The sequence below is a fragment of the Heliconius melpomene genome, unplaced genomic scaffold (genome assembly GCF_056956725.1).
Source record: "Heliconius melpomene rosina isolate 202511_hmr_F unplaced genomic scaffold, ASM5695672v1 ptg000057l, whole genome shotgun sequence".
Lineage (NCBI taxonomy): Eukaryota > Metazoa > Arthropoda > Insecta > Lepidoptera > Nymphalidae > Heliconius > Heliconius melpomene.
This window is the reverse complement of record NW_028181880.1, coordinates 48237-64451: the sequence shown is the minus strand read 5'-3', so window position 1 is coordinate 64451 and position 16215 is coordinate 48237. Positions and strand designations below refer to the sequence as shown.

At 45.1% G+C, this 16215-nt stretch overlaps 3 protein-coding genes across 3 annotated transcripts; 1 reads left to right on the top strand and 2 right to left on the bottom strand.

The window, feature by feature from the left end:
- Positions 1-1118: 1118 nt before the first annotated feature.
- On the bottom strand, positions 1119-2351 carry LOC146526365 (uncharacterized). Its single transcript, XM_085207204.1, has one exon. It carries the CDS (start codon positions 2349-2351, stop codon positions 1119-1121), a length of 1233 nt encoding a protein of 410 aa, XP_085063330.1.
- Positions 2352-6879: 4528 nt separating this feature from the next.
- LOC146526364 (uncharacterized) lies at positions 6880-7999 on the bottom strand. The gene has a single exon (XM_085207213.1). It carries the CDS (start codon positions 7753-7755, stop codon positions 7000-7002), a length of 756 nt encoding a protein of 251 aa, XP_085063339.1. The 5' UTR covers positions 7756-7999; the 3' UTR covers positions 6880-6999.
- Positions 8000-11163: 3164 nt separating this feature from the next.
- LOC146526363 (uncharacterized) lies at positions 11164-13326 on the top strand. Its single transcript, XM_085207203.1, has one exon. The coding sequence runs from the start codon at positions 11164-11166 to the stop codon at positions 13324-13326; it is 2163 nt and encodes a 720-aa protein (XP_085063329.1).
- The last annotated feature ends 2889 nt before the right edge of the window (positions 13327-16215 follow it).

The following is a 16215-nucleotide window of genomic DNA, read 5'->3' as shown; positions in this document are numbered from 1 at the left end:
TAAACAATTAAAGATAAATATACATACTCTTATAATATTGTCCTTTTAAAGATTAAGTTGAAGATAGTACTGTTTAAGGCGTCGTTTAAATAGCCCAATCGACTGGGACCGTCTTACTTCCAGTGGCAGCTCATTCCATAGTTTTACTGTTTTAACAGTAAAAGAGTCACTATAGCATTTGGTGCGGCATAAAGGAATTTCAAGGATATGGTTATGGCGGGAACGGAGGTTTTGGGAATGCAGGATATCGGACCCCAGAAACTTAAAGCGCTCCTTGAGGTATGATGGAGTAACAGGATTGAAAAGGATGCCATAAAGGAGAGTGAGAGCATGCAAGTTACGCCTATATTCTATTGACAACCATTTAAGTTGACTTCGGTACTGAGACACATGGTCATGTTTCCTTAACCCAAAAATAAATCGAATTATAAGATTTTGCAGACGCTCTAGTTTATTTAGTAGTTGCTGGGACAGATTTAAGTAGCACGAATCTGCATAGTCTAGGATAGGTAGAAGGAGAGCGTGGGCCAGAGAGATTTTAGTCTTTATCGGTAAAATGTTCTTCCACCCTCTCAATCTACCTATGGAACAAAAAACCTTCCGACTAAGCTCTGATACGTGAGGCGACCAGCAAAAAGCACCGTCCATCCTGATTCCCAGATTCTTAACACTCTCACTAACCTCCAAGCAAACATTATCATATAAAATTGAGGGTAAGGGAGAACGTAATTTAGACAGTTGGTTGGAGCTACCAAACATACACACCCGAGACTTGCTGGGATTGATAGCAAGTCCAAACGATTTACTCCAGGCACTAATAATTTGTAAATCTGAATTTATTTTATTAACTGCATTAGGTATATCGCTTATAGCTGCAGTTGTGTAAATTTGCAAGTCATCGGCGTAGAGGTGGTACGAAGACGATATGTGTTGAGTGAGAGTGTTAATGAAAATGGAAAAGAGTAACGGTGATAATACACTACCTTGTGGGACGCCGGCGTTAATACTACATGTTGATGAAACTTTTCCGTCAAGCTTGATGCTTTGTCTGCGTCCGTGAAGGTAAGAGGAAAACCATTCAGTAGCTTTCAAGGAGAAGTTAATAGATTTTAAAATTGCTAATAGACTTTGTTAAGAGCTGTAACTGTGCTATGCCCAGGACGGAAACCAGATTGGAAAGGAGACAGTATGTTATTGTTGTGTAGGAAAAGATAGATTTGGTCATGCACAATGCGTTCAAGAACCTTAGATAGGAAAGGTAGTAAGGAAATAGGGCGATAGCTTGAGAAGGATGCTGGGTTTGGTACTTTAGGTATTGGGATCACAATTGCATGACGCCAGGCATCAGGGAATTCATTATAGGAAAGGGAAAAGTTATAAATATGACACAGGACAGGAAGAATTGAATTAAGTGTAAGGAGGATCATCCGTCGACTAATATCATCAGAGCCAGTAGCGTCAGATTTAATTGACAACACATGCTTGCGAACCTCTGCTTGTGAAGTAGGAGAGAAAAGGAAGGGTTTGATTGCAGGATTAGATTGTAGTGACAAGGAGTATAGAGTTTTTACTTTAGTGCTATTATCCAATACATTGACAGCTGTAAAGAATTTATTCAGCGAGTCTAAATCCGTGCAGTTGTTTAAGGTAGCCGAGTCACTGGAACGCCGGTTCCCTATTCCCATCGCGTTCAGGAATTTCCAAGTTTTTGCAGGATTGCTATTGTTAATTGACGAGAGAATAAAATTACGACGTGCGTCTCTGCAAGTCTTGTTACATCGGTTCCGTAGTGTTTTGTACCTTTGCATATTGGCGTCCGTAGGATTTTTCTTGTATTTAGACTTTGCAGTATTACGTTTGGACATAAGCACCTTGATATCTGAAGTTAACCACGGAGCGGGGAGATGTTTAATTTTAATAGGCCGGAGCGGTGCGTGAATATCGAAGAGCTCTGTCAAAATAGAATTAAAAATATTCAATTTGTCATTGATATTACCGGCATTAAATATGCAGTCCCAGTCAATACCAGCAAGATCGTTCATGAACTTTTCGTTGTCGATGTCGCTAAAACATCTTCGCATCACAACTGTCGGCTTCAATTTTGGTGGACGTATTTTATATGACAGGTAGACGAGGTCGTGGTACGAAAATGCTTCAGCTGACATCTGACCAAAGCTTGCAACACGTTCTGTTGATGATACGATCATAAGGTCTAACAAAGATGGCGCACAACCAGGAAAGAAGTGGGTAGCGGTCGTAGGAAGGATATTTAAGTTGGCACTGTTGATAATATTTTTTAATCGATTTGTACGGAAGTCGTTCTTAATCAAGCACGTGTTGAAATCACCCATTATGATGGAGTGATCAGCCCCCGGAGCATACCTTTCTAATAGATCCTCAAAAGCATCAAAGTAATTTATATGTAGATTGGGACTATAAAAGACACCAAGTAAAACTTTGAGAGTGCCAAAAAGGACTTCTATTAAGATATGTTCCGACGAGTTTGAGAAGACAGAGGGTGACTTGTGTAATACCGAGAAAGGAAAATGACTGCGTAGGTAAATAGCCACTCCCCCCCCCACCCTTCTCAGTCCTATCATTGCGGATTAAGTGAAAACCTGGCAGAGAAAATGCAGTAGATGGCAAAGCAGGCTTAAGAAATGTCTCAGATACTAGAATAGCGTGAATGTTTTTTAAATTAAATGAGTCGAGCAAGTCTGGATAATGCGCTGGCACGCTCTGTGCATTGATATGCACAACATTAAAATTTTTAGGGAAGTTATTAAACTTGTTTACTTTTACTAAACCAGTTACTAAGGTTATTACTCCAATAGCTCCTGTTAAGGGTCAAGGTCTATAGTCAACTAATAATAATAATAATAATAAACTCTTTATTTCACACCATAATACATAGCAAAATTAAAATTTACAATGCTTAAGAAAAAAAAAAAACAACAAATAATAAAATGTGAAAAAGGCGGCCTTATCACTAAAAGTGATCTCTTCCAGGCAACCGAATTGTAGGAATAGATAGACAGGGGTGCGGGCATAGTGCGTGGGAAAAAATAATTATGTCAATACACGAGAATTAAAAACGATATATACAACACACATAACATAAATATATATACTATAAGTATATAAAATAAATAAATAAATAAATATAGTATAATACACAAATATAATAAATAATATATATAAATATTAGTAAATATACACTACAATTGAAGATAATAATTTTTTACTTTATATTTGAATGCTTTCTTAGACTTAGACTGCCTGATAGTACGTGGTAGGGCATTCCATAGTTTCGCTGCTTGCACCGTGAACGATTTACTGTAACAACGAGTACGGCACAAAGGTATCTCCAGCTTATTATCTTTTTGGGAGCGGAGACTTAGTGTGAGACGGGAGTTGGAATCGAGAAAGGAAAAACGCTGCTTAAGGTAGGTTGGAGTTTCAGGGTGGAAGAGGATAGAGTAGAGAAGAGAAAGAGTGTGAAGATTTCGACGGTCTTTAATAGGAAGCCAGCCAAGTCTAGTACGATACTCACTGACATGATCGAACTTTTTCAGTCCGAAAATGAATCTAATAACCAGGTTTTGGAGACGTTCCAACTTGTTAAGTAGTTGCTGCGATAAATCCAGGTAACAGGTGTCTGCATAATCTAGGATAGGTAGCAAAAGTGAGTGGGCTAGGGTTATTTTGGTTTTGATTGGCAGAATATTTTTCCATCTTTTTAACCTACCTATAGCGCAGTACAACTTGCGGCTCAACTCGGAAACTTGAGGAGCCCAGGAGAGTTTGCTGTCCACCATGATACCTAGATTTTTGACAGTGCAACAGTATTTCAAGTTACAGGTGTCGAAGACTGTAGGAGGAAGGGAAGGAGAATAGATCTTGGATAGTTGTTTAGGATTGCCGAGAATACACACTTGAGACTTTTTAGGATTTATAGATAAACCGTAAGACTTGCTCCAGGTACTAATTGTTAGCAGGTTGGAATTAATTAGACTAATAGCCCTCGCAATGTCTTGAACGTCCGTGGTTGTATAAATCTGTAAGTCATCAGCGTATAAGTGAAAAGGCAAGGATAAAAGCTTGGTGACGGAATTTATGAAGATGGAGAAAAGTAAAGGAGAAAGTACGCCACCCTGGGGAACACCAGCATTAAGGCGGCAAACAGTTGACAGTTTTTCATTTAAACGAATGTACTGCTCTCGATTATGTAGATAGGAATAAAACCATTCAGTAGCCTCTGATGAAATATTAATAGACTTTAGAACAGCTAAAAGGATTTCGAAATCTACTGTATTAAAAGCGTTAGAAAAGTCTAGGAGAGCGAGAATAGTGACTTGTTGGTTATCGATTCCATATCTTATATCATCATTGACCTTATTGAGCGCAGTGACAGTGCTGTGACCAGGGCGGAAACCAGACTGGAAGGGAGATAGGATATGATTTCTGGTAAGGAAGGAGGAGAGTTGTTTATGGACTATACGTTCTAGTATTTTGGACAGGAACGGGAGGATAGATATCGGGCGATAGTCTGTAAAGGAAGTGGGGCTAGACACTTTAGGTATAGGAACAACTATCGCCTGGCACCAGATATCAGGGAAAGTATTTGAGGAAAGGGAATAGTTGAAAATATGGCACAGGATAGGAAGTACAGTCTTCATGGTTAAAAGAATCATTTTCCGACTGATTCGATCACTGCCAATAGCATCGGACTTAATGGCAAGAACATGCTTCTTCACTTCGTCAGGAGAAATAGAAGTGAAATGAAAGGGAGAAGGACCAGAGATTGAAGGGATAGACTTAATAGTATTAATTTTAACATTTTGACTTAATAAGTTGACATTCGCGAAGTGCTTATTCATTTCGTTGATATCCGTTCTATCGCCTAACGCGGTAGTTTTTCGTGAGCGTCCAATACCCATTGAGTCAAGGAATTTCCAAATACTAGCAGAATTGCAATTTTCGATAGAATTATAAATAAAAGTGCGTTGAGCATCCCTGCAAGTTTTGTTACATCGGTTCCGTAGTATTTTGAACCTGTTAAGGTTTTCCTCAGTAGGATTTCTCTTGTACTTCGATTTAGCCGAGTTACGTTTTACCATAAGTTTTTTAATATCTTCCGTTAACCAGGGGGCAGGAAGGTGCTTGAGTTTTATTGGTCGAAGTGGAGCGTGCAGGTCAAAAAGCTCAGTTAAAAGAGAGTTAAATATAATAATTTTTTCATTAACAGTTGGAGCATTTAATACACTCTCCCAATCTATATTATCTAGATCTTCTAAGAAAGCTTCATTGTTAAAATTTTTAAAGCTTCTACGCATGATTATAGTAGGTTTAATTTTGGGTGTACGAATTTTATAACTCATATATATGAGATCGTGATATGAGAACGCTTCTGCACACAACTGACCATAAGTAGCGACTTGCTCATTCGACGAAACGATCATTAAGTCTAATTGTGACGGAGCGGTATTAGGAAAGAAGTGGGTAGCGTTAGTGGGTAGAAGATTAAGATTAGCACTTTTAATAATATTTTGTAATCGAATAGCACGCCAGTCATTTTTAATTAGACAAGTATTAAAATCTCCCATTATGATGGTGTGATCAACACCTGGAACATACTTATCTAGTAAAGTTTCAAAGGTGTCAAAATAATTTATATGAAGTGAAGGGCTGTAAAGTACACCAAGTAATAGTTTTAATGTGCCAAATAACACTTCAATAAAAATATGCTCAGAAGTATTTGAGTACAGTGTAGGAGATTTGTCAAGAATAGAAAAAGGGATGTGGCTGCGTAAGTAGATAGCAACTCCACCACCGCCTTTCCCTGTACGGTCATTACGAATAAGATGGAAGCCGGGTAAAGCATAGGATGTGGATGGTAAGGAAGGTTTTAGGAAAGTTTCGGAAACTAGGATCGCGTGAACGTTTTTGGCATCGAAGGAAGCTAGGAGATCAGGATAATGAGCGGGAACACTTTGTGCATTGATATGCACCACGTTGAAGTGCTTGGCAGAGTTCGCAAAAGTCGTGCCCAAAACAGTGCTTAGCGACGCGGAAGTGCTATGGAAACTAGAATCTGATGATAACGATGTAGACTGACAAAATATATCATTATCAGAGGTGTCACTGTTTGAGTTAGCGTTGTTGAACATAGTGCAGTACCAAAATATAATAATCAAGTAAAAATTAATAAGATAATAAATATATATAATAAATAAAAATAAGATTAAAATAAAATGTGTGTATATGCAGAATGTTAATGATAATAATAATAAGAGCTATATAATATATGTATGTCCAAATAAATAAATAAATTAGCAAAATAAATATTAGTGATAAAATTAGAAAAATAAAAATAAAAAAAATAAAATAAACAAATAATCACTTACAATAACAAAAAAAAAAAGAGGTAAAACACGATAAATACAACTAAGTCCGTAATCTAGGAGTTATCGTGAAAAGAAACGTTTAAGACAGTTCCGGCCATTGACAGATTAAGTGTCAATAAGCCTGTCAAAATAACTAACAAAAAGTAAACATTACAAACTCATGTTCATGTATATATTTATTTTATGATTTTTTATTTTATAGGTGAAGGCAACACTTTAACTGGACTCTTTTTGACATGCATTCTCCTATTGTGTAATATAATCTCTTTTTTACCGTACAATCTCCTTTGTGTGTTTTCCATACAACGTGACATTGGCGAAGTGAATAGTGCTCAACTGGCACGCTCGAAGCGCCATAAATAAAGAACCGAACCGGACCGAACATTACAACATTTAATATTACGTTTTAAAATTGTGGGTAAATTATATATTTTAATGGATAAGTATATTAACGATTTAAGTTGTGGGTAATTTGTACATTTTAGTGAATATATTAGTGATTTATAGGACACTAGCTCATAAGTTATTAGATATAAGGTTAAAAGTATTCTATCAACATTAATTGAACAAACTAATGCATTAAGGAAGTTGTTTACTTCTTCGAGTTTACGATCCTCTTCATTCGTGTAACCTGAGGAACTGGCTTTGTCTTAGAATCACCAGCACTTGAGCTCGCCATAGGTGCTTTAAGAGGTTGAGCCCCAGCCGTGTCGTGGATATTGTCTAGCTCACTGCATGTGGAAATAGTATGGCGCTTCCCATCTGGCCCAATGACAATGATGTAGCCCTCCTTCGTCCAACATTTATTTATGCCAAAACGTTTTCGGGCTGCCATGAAAGTCTCGTGCCTGGATTTAGTGAGGAATTCCGATAAAGTGATGCCTGTATTTTTCAAATTGGTTTTAGCATACCATATTTGATTTCGCATAGATAACTCTCGGAATTTTACAAGTATGGGTCTTGGTTTATCAGATGTTACAGTACCCAGGCGTTGACATCTGCTAATGTCACCCAGCTCCAGATCAGGCAACTTCAGATGTTGGGACAGGACCTTCACCGCAATGGCAGAATCAGCTGTACTTCTCTCCTCGGGCACACCATGCACCAACAGTATCTTCTTTCTGGTCCGCAAGTCAAGAAGGTCTAACTGTTTTGACAGTATATTTACCTGCAGCTGAAGCCCCTCCAGTGCACTCAATACAAAAGATCGAAATGCACTAAATTGAGCTGCAATGTGGGAAGTGGGGCTTGCCGCAGGAAGCGCAGAACTCAAATTTTGCTGAAAGTCAGCCATTTGCGAATTGAAGTGTAGTGACAGTTCTTGTATTGATTGCTTAATAGCTTCCATGTTGATGTAATTGAGTTCAAAAGACTAGTGATTATGGATAAAAAGTTTTGGTGTAGAAATTATTGCACGAATAACTGCTGGCAGGTTGGTGACTGTTAATACATCACTTATACATAACACATTTCACTTATAATTTGTTTTAACTATTTTTAAAAGAAAATTATTTGGGAGCAACTTTAAAAACGTATTTACTTTTTGGCACCTACCCTCAGAAAAAAAAGTGATAGGGATGATTATGATTAGACATTAATTTACTTCTCTAGAATAAAGAGTTCTTAAAATAGAAATTACATAAGATTGAATAATTGCTACGGCAGATTCAAGAATTAATAATAAAATTTGAACAATAATTAAAATAATTAATAAATAATTAAGTATTAAACCTGTATTACTTAATAAAGTTAAAAGTAAATGACCTGCAATTATATTAGCTGTTAATCGAACTGCTAAAGTTCCAGGTCGAATAATATTACTAATAGTTTCAATTAGTACTATAAAAGGTATTAAAATAGTTGGTGTTCCCTGAGGAATTATATGAATAAATATATGTTGTGTATTATTTAATCATTATAAATCTTAATCATAATGTTAAAGATAATGAAAGGGATACATTAAGATGACTTGTTCTAGTAAAAATATATGGGAATAAACCTAAAAAAATATTAAATAAAATAAAAAAGAATAATGAAATAGAAATAAAAGTTGATCCATTAATTCTATTTGGTCCTAATAAAGTTTTAAATTCATTATGAAGCTTATTAGAAATAAAATTTCATAAATAATGACGATTAGGAAAAAATCAGAAAGATAAAGGAATAAATAATAATCCAATAAATGTTCTAATTCAATTAAATGGGAAATTAAATAAATTTGTTGAAGGATCAAAAATTGAAAAAAGATTATTTATCATTTTCAAAAAAATTTTTTGAAATTATTTTTCTTATTTTTTTTAAAATTAAAATTATTTTTATAATTAAAAATAAAATAATTTATAATTATTAAACTAATAAAAATAGAAATAAAAAATAATAATGAAATTATTCAATTGATAGGTATTATTTGAGGAATGTGGTGTGAGTGGTGATGGTGGTGGTAGTGGTTGTCAACGAGTGGTTATGATTGTTCTATGTAAAACTTCATTTAATTAGCTATTATTTTTGTGCAAAGTTACATTTTGGTATATTGACAAGAACAAACATAAAAAGTATTCGGGTGAATTCGGAATCTCCCTTTTTTGAAGTTGGTTGAAAATGAGAACATCCTCTTTTTTGAGATTGGTTGAAAAGAAATGCAACGATCAGGAATCTCACTTCTGACATCAATTTAAAAAGTTTTTGCTTGTAACTATTACAGTATAATTAATTTTTGACCAACAAAAACAAACTTTCTCAATTTTCTCCGAATTCCATAATCGAAACCTAACCAAACTTTCACCAAATTATCCTTGAAGTGTATCCTTTCAAATAAAAAAAGAATCATCAAAATCGGTTGGCGCGACATTGAGTTATTCGGCTATTAGTCGCGCACATGCATAATGCAAATTTAAGACTTATGTGATTTTCTCATGGATACCATTGTCAGACATGGACAAAAAAAAAATATGACCATTCGGGAAGCTATACCTTTTAAATAAAAAAAAAATATTAAAATCGGTCCACCCAGTTAAAAGTTATGAGGTAACAAACATAAAAAAAAAAAAAAAACAGTCGAATTGATAACCTTTTCTTACAGAAGTCGGTTAAAAAAGGATTATTATTCATTATAAGAATGTTCAGAAGGAGGTAAATTTTGATATCATTCAATAGAGGATGGTATATTTAATGAAAATAGGATTATTCGTTGATTAATTATTGATTCTCAAATAATAATAATAATTAAAATTATGGAAAATAATGAAATATATGAACCAAATGAAGAAATAATAGGCCTAGTGTCCGGGGAACCGGCAAGCCAGGCACGCACTGAGGAGGTGCGGGTAGCCGCAATGGAGTTGTGGGAAACTCGGCTGGCAACATCAACTGCCGGCCTGAGGACGATAGAGGCTGTTCGTCCAGTGTTCCGCCAGTGGTTAGCGCGGCGTCACGGCGTCCTAACCTTCCGCACGACACAGGTGCTCACGGGGCATGGCTGCTTCGGGGGTTACCTGTGTCGGATCGCCGGGAGGGAGCCCGACGCTCGCTGCCACCACTGCGACGACTGCCTCGACGAGACGGCCCAGCACACGTTGGAGGTGTGCTCAGCCTGGGCGTCTCAACGTCGCGCTTTGCGCGACGTCATAGGGGACGACCTTTCCCTGCCGGCCGTGGTCAAGGCTATGGCCGGCAGCGAGACGTCGTGGGATGCGGTCTCATCCTTCTGCGAGGCAGTGGTGCTCGAGAAGGAGTCGGCGGAACGGACGAGGGAGGCTTTTGCCAAAGTCGCCATCCGCCGTAAGAGACCGGGTCGCCGGAGGGCGGCACACGATCGCCGCCTTCCGCCCTAATGTGCCAGAGGGCGGTCAGCTTGGGGAAGCTGGCCGCCTACCAACCTGGCCGAGTAGGCGCGCGCAGGTTGCTCCCGCGCGCTACTCCGAGCAGGCCGTCGAGGGTGCCCACACACCCTTGACTCCGCGACGTGCCTAGCAGGCTCCCGCCGCCGCGTTTCGTGGACGATTCTAGTCCCCGCGTCTCGCGGTCAGTGGCGGTCGAGGAGGAGCACCGTGAGGTTTTAGTGGGTATTGGGATTGGCCTTAGCCGGTCCATGAGTCCCACATAACCCGCTCGAGTCCCCACTCGGGCCGGTATCCGTAAAAGGATTTCCTCACGTTAAAAAAAAAAAAAAAATGTCAGGTTAGGTTGGGGTGCTTGGTCGGATGACCTCCTCGTGTGTTCACCCGCTGTTGGCCCTTTCTCGAATGCTTGTCGTTCGGGGGGGACGAACAGTGTTGCGGACCGGTGCACCCTGGGCGGCGAGTAATTGGTGCCTACAGGATTCGTCCTTGGGTAATGATTGCTCGCTGGCTAATAATCCGGCGTGGTTCTTCGCGTGTCCTCTGTCATGCAGAGGTCACAGTGTGAGGAACCGGAGGGCGTGCGTGGTGTGTACTCACCCTACCGCCACGCAGGTGCAGTGATGTGCCAGCGCCGAAAATATCGGAACTCCACTCTTGGTTGCGGTCATGTCTCCTAATCAGGAATGGAACTGAGGGCCTTGCCTTTACCGGCCGGGCTGCGAGGAAGAAAACCTCTATAAAAAATTACCCCAACCCAAGCGGCGAAGCAGCGCGAGGGGTTCATGGCTGATGGGGAGATCAGTCGCTACTGCTGGTCCCGCCAGGGTACCGGCCGACACCCTGGCGTAATAGGCTTATCCGAGTACAGGGGGCACTGCTCGGATGGACCGTTTTTCCCCCACACTCGTGGGAACAAAATGGAAAATGTTAACTTAAAAACCCAAAATGATGACGTAGGGAGGCCCGAGGAGGGCGGTGATCTGTTGTTGCCCGAGATGGGCGGAGTAGTAGTTGTGCCCGAGAAAGGCGTAGGGAGTACTTTGCTCGAAAGGGGCAAAAGTCCGGCACTTGTGCCAATAGGAGGGGGGTTGAAGGATGCGCGAGTCGTGTTAGAGCGTCTGGACCATGAGGAGGTTGCCTCTATTATAAGAGATAGGTCCAGGTCGTCACTTTCGTCGCGAGGCCGTTTCTGGGCGGCTTCCGAGTCAGACGCCGATGGCGTGATGTCTGTTGGGTCGAACAGCTCCAATGCTATCGAGGGGGCTAAAGCGCAGTTCCGAAAGGACAGAAAGAGGCGCCATCACAGGAAGAGTAACTCTGAATCCTCGGATGCGGATGGGGAGACAGAGACAAGCCGAAAGCGAAGGTTGCTTCGGCCAGAGGGAGTCGTGGTCGTACCAAATATTCCTGATGAGAATATAGGGCTAGCTGCTGGAAAGAAGGCGCTAAACGATGCCAAGCGCGAGGAGCGCCGGCTGAGGGCGGAGGAGGAAGTTGCTGAAATCTCCGCGGCGATACAAACTAGAGCAAGTTCTAGGCTCTCGGATGTGCCCCTGGAACTTTACGGTGAGGAGCACATGGTCTCCGACTTGCGTAGCCAAGTATCTGATAGCTTGGCTATAATCAATAGAGTCGCCTGCAAGTCGGGGAATCTGAAGGGCACATTTACTAGGGCCCTTAAAGACGCTGCCGGAGTTATCTCTTCTGCCGTTAATACTCTGGCAAAGAGGACGGCATCAGAGGAAGTGGATATCCTCAAGGCAACAAACTCGCGACTGCAGTCGGAGTTGGTGGAGTTGCGGAAGGAGTTTGCCCTTTTGAGAGCGGAGTTGGAGCGGTCTAGAGCATCGGACTTGCGACCCACTCCCACGGAGTCTATTGCTGTGGAGGACATAGTGGGCACTATGGTCTCCACCAGGCTGGAAGCCTTTAAAGATCGGCTACCACCGGAGAGAAATCTGCGACCTCCGCTAGCGGCGGACAAGCGCAAGGTGGATAGCCCAAAGCAGGCGCAAGTGGACCCTGTCGCATCCACTTTGATGGCGCCGGCTAATCCGGCACCAAAGGAGCAAAGGTCTAAAAAGGCCAAGAAGAAGAAAGGCCCGGTGAAGACCGCATCTACTGAGCCTCGACCTCTGCCACCCGCTCCGGCTGATATGTCTGAGGGCTGGACTGTAGTAGCCCGGAAGGGGGCCAAGAAGAGAAAGCCAGCTCCTAAGCCGAAAGCGCAAAAGGCTAAAGCGCAAAAGGAGCCAAAGTTGCGTCGTCCTAGATCGCAAGTTGTGACGATTAAGTTGCAGCCAGCCGTCGCCGACAAGATGTCGTATAGCGATGTCCTTACCCGGGTCAAGGAAAGTATAAAGTTGGAAGACCTGGGTATAGAGGACCTGAGATTCCGTGTTGCGTCTACTGGCGCTAGAATGCTAGGCGCTAGAATGCCTGGCGCCAACACTGCTGAGAAGGCGGATGCGCTAGCTGAGAAGTTGCGTGGGGTTCTCAGCCCCGAAGAGGTCCAGGTGTCGAGGCCAGTGAAATGTGCGGAATTGAGGGTGTTTGGCCTCGATGACTCCGCCACTGCTGAGGACGTGACGGCGGCAATAAGCCGAGTTTCCGGCTGTGCTGCGGGTAATATAAAAGTCGGAGAGATCCGACAGGACCGGGCCGGTCTAGGAATAGTATGGGTCCGATGTCCTGTCGGCGCAGCGCAGAAGATTAGCGGGGCGAGACTACTTGTTGGCTTCGTCTCTGCTGGAGTGAGGCTGTTGATGCCCCGTGCGCAACGTTGTTTCCGTTGCCACGAAGTGGGCCACATGGCTGCGAAGTGCAGTAGCCAGGTGGACCGGAGCAAACAGTGTTTCCAGTGTGGCCAGACCGGGCATCAGCAGAGATCGTGTTCGGCAGAGCCTCATTGTCCGGTGTGTGAGGCGGCGCAAAGGCCCGCTAATCACATGTTGGGGAATGCTGCCTGTGGAAAGGCTAGCACCAATAACGGTGGAAAGCGCAGACGAGTGCCGGCAACATCGGCCAGGTCTAATATCCCAGCTGGGCCTGAGGAGGTGCAACACATGGAAGACCAATAATGGCTCTCCGTGTGTTGCATGCGAACATTAACCACTGTGCTAGGGCCCAGGACTTATTGGTCCAAAGCCTGGCGCAGTGGTCTATCCAGGTGGCGGTTGTTTCGGAGCCCTACAGCGTTCCCGACCGGTTGATCGCGGGGATAGACTTAGACCCGTACGGCACACCTTACCGAATGGTGCTCGGTAGGTTACGGGCTTGGGCACCACCACTGACGCAGACACTCCAACCGGACGTACTCCGAGGGGTTCTGTCGTCGCTATTCCCGCAGCGGGCCAGTTTTGCACCACCCAGTATGGCCCGCCCTGCAGCGCGTGAGGAGGAAGAGGAGGACGACGAGGACAGCGTCACACCACCGGTGGAGGAGGAGGAGCTCGAAGAAGCTGTACGCCGATCTCGGCTCAAGAGCACCGCCCCGGGCTTGGATGGCATTCCCGGCCGGGCGCTAACTCTGGCCCTCAACACCTTAGGACCCAGAGTGCGAGGACTATTCACTGCCTGTCTGGCTCAAGCCATAATTCCACAGCGGTGGAAGACAGGCAGGTTAGTCCTCATCAAGAAGGAGGGTCGCCCGGCGGATTCAGCCTCCGCCTACAGGCCCATCGTGCTCTTGAGCGAGATCGCCAAGCTAGTTGAGCGTGTTGTAGCCAGGAGGCTACAACACCATTTGGAGGGGACAGGTCCGGACCTCTCGGACCACCAGTATGGCTTCCGTAGGGGGCGATCGACGGTGGATGCCATACTGGAGGTAAAGTCCTATGCGCAGGATGCGGTGGCCCGAGGCAATGGAGTCTTGGCGGTGTCTTTAGACATCGCCAACGCCTTCAACTCCCTGCCATGGCCCTGCATAAAGGAGGCACTGTTATACTATCGTGTGCCTCCATACCTGCGCCGCGTCATCGGGGCTTACCTGTCCGGTAGGTCTGTGACCTTTCCAGCTCCTGGAGGAGGTTGGAAGGAGTTCGTTGTGTCGGCCGGTGCTCCACAAGGATCGGTGCTGGGTCCGATCCTCTGGAACATCGGATACGACTGGGTGCTGCGGGGCGGCACCCTGAGGGGGATAAAGGTCCTCTGTTACGCCGATGACACGCTGGTCTTGGCGCAGCAGTGGACCTATCGAGAGGCGGCAGTCCTCGCGACTGCTGGAGTTGCGGAGGTAGTCGGCCGCATAAAGCGGCTGGGCTTGGAAGTCTCCCTCAACAAGTCCGAGGCAATCTACTTCCATGCTCCTCGAAAGGGCCCACCGGCAGATGCCCACATCGTCGTCGGTGGCGTCAAAATTGACGTTGCCCGGAGCATGAAGTACCTCGGACTTGTTCTGGATGGTCGGTGGAGTTTTCGGGGCCGCTTTACATCTTTGGCCCCGAAACTGTTAAAGACAGCGGCGGCACTGGCGCGCCTTTTGCCCAATGTGGATGGGCCGAGCGCCTCTAGCCGTCGGCTGTACACCGGAGTGGTCCGATCCGACCGGCACAACATCACTCTGCTGCGACGTGCGCAGAGGGTGATGGCCATCCGGGCGATACGGGGGTACCGGACCATCTCCGGTGAAGTGGCGTGCGTGCTGGCTGGAGTCATACCGTGGGACCTGGATGCTCTTTCTCTGGCGTCGGTCTATTGCCGGCGTCGAGGCCTAGCGTCCGGGGAACCGGCAAGCCAAGCACGCACTGAGGAGGCGCGGGTAGCCGCGGTTGAAATGTGGGAAACTCGGCTGGCAAATCCATCTGCCGGCCTGAGAAAGATCGAGGCTGTTCGTCCAGTGTTCCGCCAGTGGTTAGCGCGGCGTCACGGCGTCCTAACCTTCCGCACGACACAGGTGCTCACGGGGCATGGCTGCTTCGGGGGTTACCTGTGTCGGATCGCCGGGAGGGAGCCCGACGCTCGCTGCCACCACTGCGACGACTGCCTCGACGAGACGGCCCAGCACACGTTGGAGGTGTGCTCAGCCTGGGCGTCTCAACGTCGCGCTTTGCGCGACGTCATAGGGGACGACCTTTCCCTGCCGGCCGTGGTCAAGGCTATGGCCGGCAGCGAGACGTCGTGGGATGCGGTCTCATCCTTCTGCGAGGCAGTGGTGCTCGAGAAGGAGTCGGCGGAACGGACGAGGGAGGCTTTTGCCGAAGTCGCCATCCGCCGTAAGAGACCGGGTCGCCGGAGGGCGGCACACGATCGCCGCCTTCCGCCCTAATGTGCCAGAGGGCGGTCAGCTTGGGGAAGCTGGCCGCCTACCAACCTGGCCCGAGTAGGCGCGCGCAGGTTGCTCCCGCGCGCTACTCCGAGCAGGCCGTCGAGGGTGCCCACACACCCTTGACTCCGCGACGTGCCTAGCAGGCTCCCGCCGCCGCGTTTCGTGGACGATTATAGTCCCCGCGTCTCGCGGCCAGTGGTGGTCGAGGAGGAGCATCGTGAGGTTTTAGTGGGTATTGGGATTGGCCTTCAGCCGGTCCACGAGTCCCACATAACCCGCTCGAGTCCCCACTCGGGCCGGTATCCGTCAAAAGGCCTTGGTGAAAGTTCCTTTAAGGTTGCCCGATCTGCTGGCACCCTTCCTTATCACCGCTAGGCTGTCCACCACCTGATTTTGTAGGTCAGACGCAAGTATGGCTTCGTCCTGCTCTTTCTCGGATGGTAGAGACATGTCCGAGAGCCTGGAGCTAGCCCTGGCCAGTACGGCCGCAGCGCTGTCAGACACCTCCTGTTCTGACCTCAGCGGCAACTCCTTCCTTTCTGCCTCACCGAGACCTTTCCGTCTCCTCATGGCAACCACTTTTGGCGCCGGTCTATCTGGCTCTCCTTCACCAGAAGACCCCGACTGATCGATCGGCTTCCGAGGCCTCTTCCGCCTGTCCTTCAGGTATTGTGCCCGTGTCCTTGACTTCTCCGACACCATC